The sequence below is a fragment of the Magnolia sinica genome, chromosome 1 (assembly GCF_029962835.1).
Source record: "Magnolia sinica isolate HGM2019 chromosome 1, MsV1, whole genome shotgun sequence".
NCBI lineage: Eukaryota > Viridiplantae > Streptophyta > Magnoliopsida > Magnoliales > Magnoliaceae > Magnolia > Magnolia sinica.
The window spans coordinates 94,728,610-94,730,729 of NC_080573.1; the positions used below are offsets into that span (position 1 = coordinate 94,728,610).

Here is a 2,120-nt window from a genome sequence, read left to right on the forward strand (position 1 = left end):
GCCTCGACCTTGGTTGGATCAACCACGATACCTTCCTTCGTCACAACGTGACCCAGAAATTTTACTTCTTCCCTCCAAAAGTCACATTTTGATAATTTTGCATACTGCTGCCTTTCCTAGAGGGTCTTGAGAACAGTCCTTAAATGCTCCTCGTGCTCTTCACGACTCTTGGAATAGACTAAAATGTCGTCAATGAAGACTATAAAAAATTAGTGTAGGTATGGCATAAAGACCCGATTCATCAAGTCCATGAATACTGCAGGCACGTTAGTGAGCCTGAATGGCATCGCCAAGAATTTGTAGTGTCCATATCTGGTGTAGAATGCTATCTTGGGGATGTCTTCTTCTCTGACCCTCAACTGATGATACCCCAACCTGAGATCAATTTTTGAGAAATATTTAGCACCCTTGAGCTGATCGAATAAGTCATCGATATGCAGTAGAGGGTACTTATTCTTCACTGTAGCTTGATTCAATCTCCTGTAGTCGATACAAAGGCACTGCGATCCGTCTTTCTTTTTCACAAATAACACTGGTGCACCCCATGGAGATACAGTAGGGCAGATGAATCCCTATCCGAATAATTCATCGATCTACACCCACAATTCTTCCATCTCACATGGCAGCATTCTATATTGAGCCATGGATATTAGGGTGGTACCAGGTAGGAGGTCAATCGTGGAATCTACCTCCCTCCTTGGTGGTAACCCTGGTATGTCTTGAAACACTTTCGGGAATTCATTAACCACCGGTATCTGATCAATGGTGATCTCTGCTGATTCTGTCTTTTTCAGAGTCCGTAGACCTTCATAGGTCTCATATTGACAGCTTCCTTGTATAGTGAAGGGTGACTGCCTAGGTAATGTTACTGTAACCGTCCGGGCATGATAGTCTAATATCGCGTGAGCCTGGGTAAGCCAGTCCATACCAATAATGATATCGAACTGTTTCATTTTCATCACAACTAGGTTCATACAAGTCTCATGACCTTCCAATACAATTTCAACCTGATTCCCAGCCGTAATCTATCTCTAAATTTCCTCAATCTATCCCTCTCTTCACTAACGATAGTCAGCACGTACCGAGAGAGTTCAGCAAAGCGGGCCTCATATTGTGCAACCGTCATATTCCCCTGCTCGAGTTTGAAAAACTGTGACACCTTCTCGTCACGGAACAACTCTGTGAAATATTTCTCATTGAACTTGGTCTGGAACCTCTCCCAAGTCCACAGATAATCTTCTTTAGCAAGCTTACGCGGAGAATCCCACCATTCATCGACTTCCCCTTCGAGCGCGAAAGTGGCGAGGATTACCTTCTGCGTATCTGAACACCTCAATGGCTCCATAAGTTTCAGATGCGTTTCAGCCAATGCTTGGCTACTATGGGATCAATCGTCCCAGAAAAAGTCAGAGGTCGCAGCTTTTGGAATCTTTCAAACACATCGGCATCATTCCCTACAACTGGCCGCAATGCTGATGCGTGTGGCCTGTAATATAATGCTTCCCATTGCGGCCGCCATGGTGGCCTGCTGTTCCCTCATGAAGGTCTGCTGCTAGCCCAGCAAGATAACCATTTGTTCCCAAGCATCTGGTGTCGGGACCCCTGACTGTGCCTCAAATGATGAAGTCCTCTCTCCATGAGTTGGGCGAGGCGTCGGGACAGCCGTTGCCCTTGACTCTGAGTTAGGTTCTTCAGATTGCACTGGGATTGTCGAGGTGTATATAGAACTCTCTACCCCTCCTGTTCCTTTTGGGTCCTGTGGCATAACTAAAGACGCTTGCACTTGTTGGGATCGCGTCTTTGGAGGCATCGTATCCTGTAGTTTAGGAACACGATGTCGGGGTGCAGCATTCTATATTTATGGCACTTTAGTACAGTTTTGTCATAAGAATTTCGCAATTCAAGGGATCCTATGTTTTCTATGCTTCTAAGTTAACAATTTCTTCTTAACTAAGGAAATTTTCTAGAGGGGACTACATTTCTAGTTCTTGAATCTAGGTTCATGATAGTTAAAATGAAGGCCTAAGTTTTGTTTCTATGTTCAGGCAATGACTGTATGCCGTAACTAACAGTGAGCCGAGTGTCAGGTAGCTATAATAAAGTGACTGTAGTTCTAATTT

At 44.4% G+C, this 2,120-nt stretch overlaps 1 protein-coding gene across 1 annotated transcript; it reads right to left on the reverse strand.

The window, feature by feature from the left end:
* Positions 1-209: 209 nt before the first annotated feature.
* On the reverse strand, positions 210-1,345 carry LOC131247818 (uncharacterized). Its single transcript, XM_058247747.1, has 3 exons — positions 977-1,345; positions 662-908; positions 210-532 (listed from the first exon to the last, which is right to left on the reverse strand). The coding sequence occupies exons 1-3, from the start codon at positions 1,343-1,345 to the stop codon at positions 210-212; spliced, it is 939 nt and encodes a 312-aa protein (XP_058103730.1).
* Positions 1,346-2,120: the final 775 nt, after the last annotated feature.

Excerpts from the sequence above, each read along its gene's own strand:
- LOC131247818 (XM_058247747.1), bottom strand. The coding sequence starts at position 1,345 with ATGGAGCCATTGAGGTGTTCAGATACGCAGAAGGTAATCCTCGCCACT. Across the intron at positions 909-976 it reads ATTGGAAGGTCATGAGACTT|GCTCACGCGATATTAGACTA; the intron begins GTATGAACCTAG and ends TGGCTTACCCAG. Across the intron at positions 533-661 it reads CACGATTGACCTCCTACCTG|TGTTATTTGTGAAAAAGAAA; the intron begins GTACCACCCTAA and ends GGGGTGCACCAG.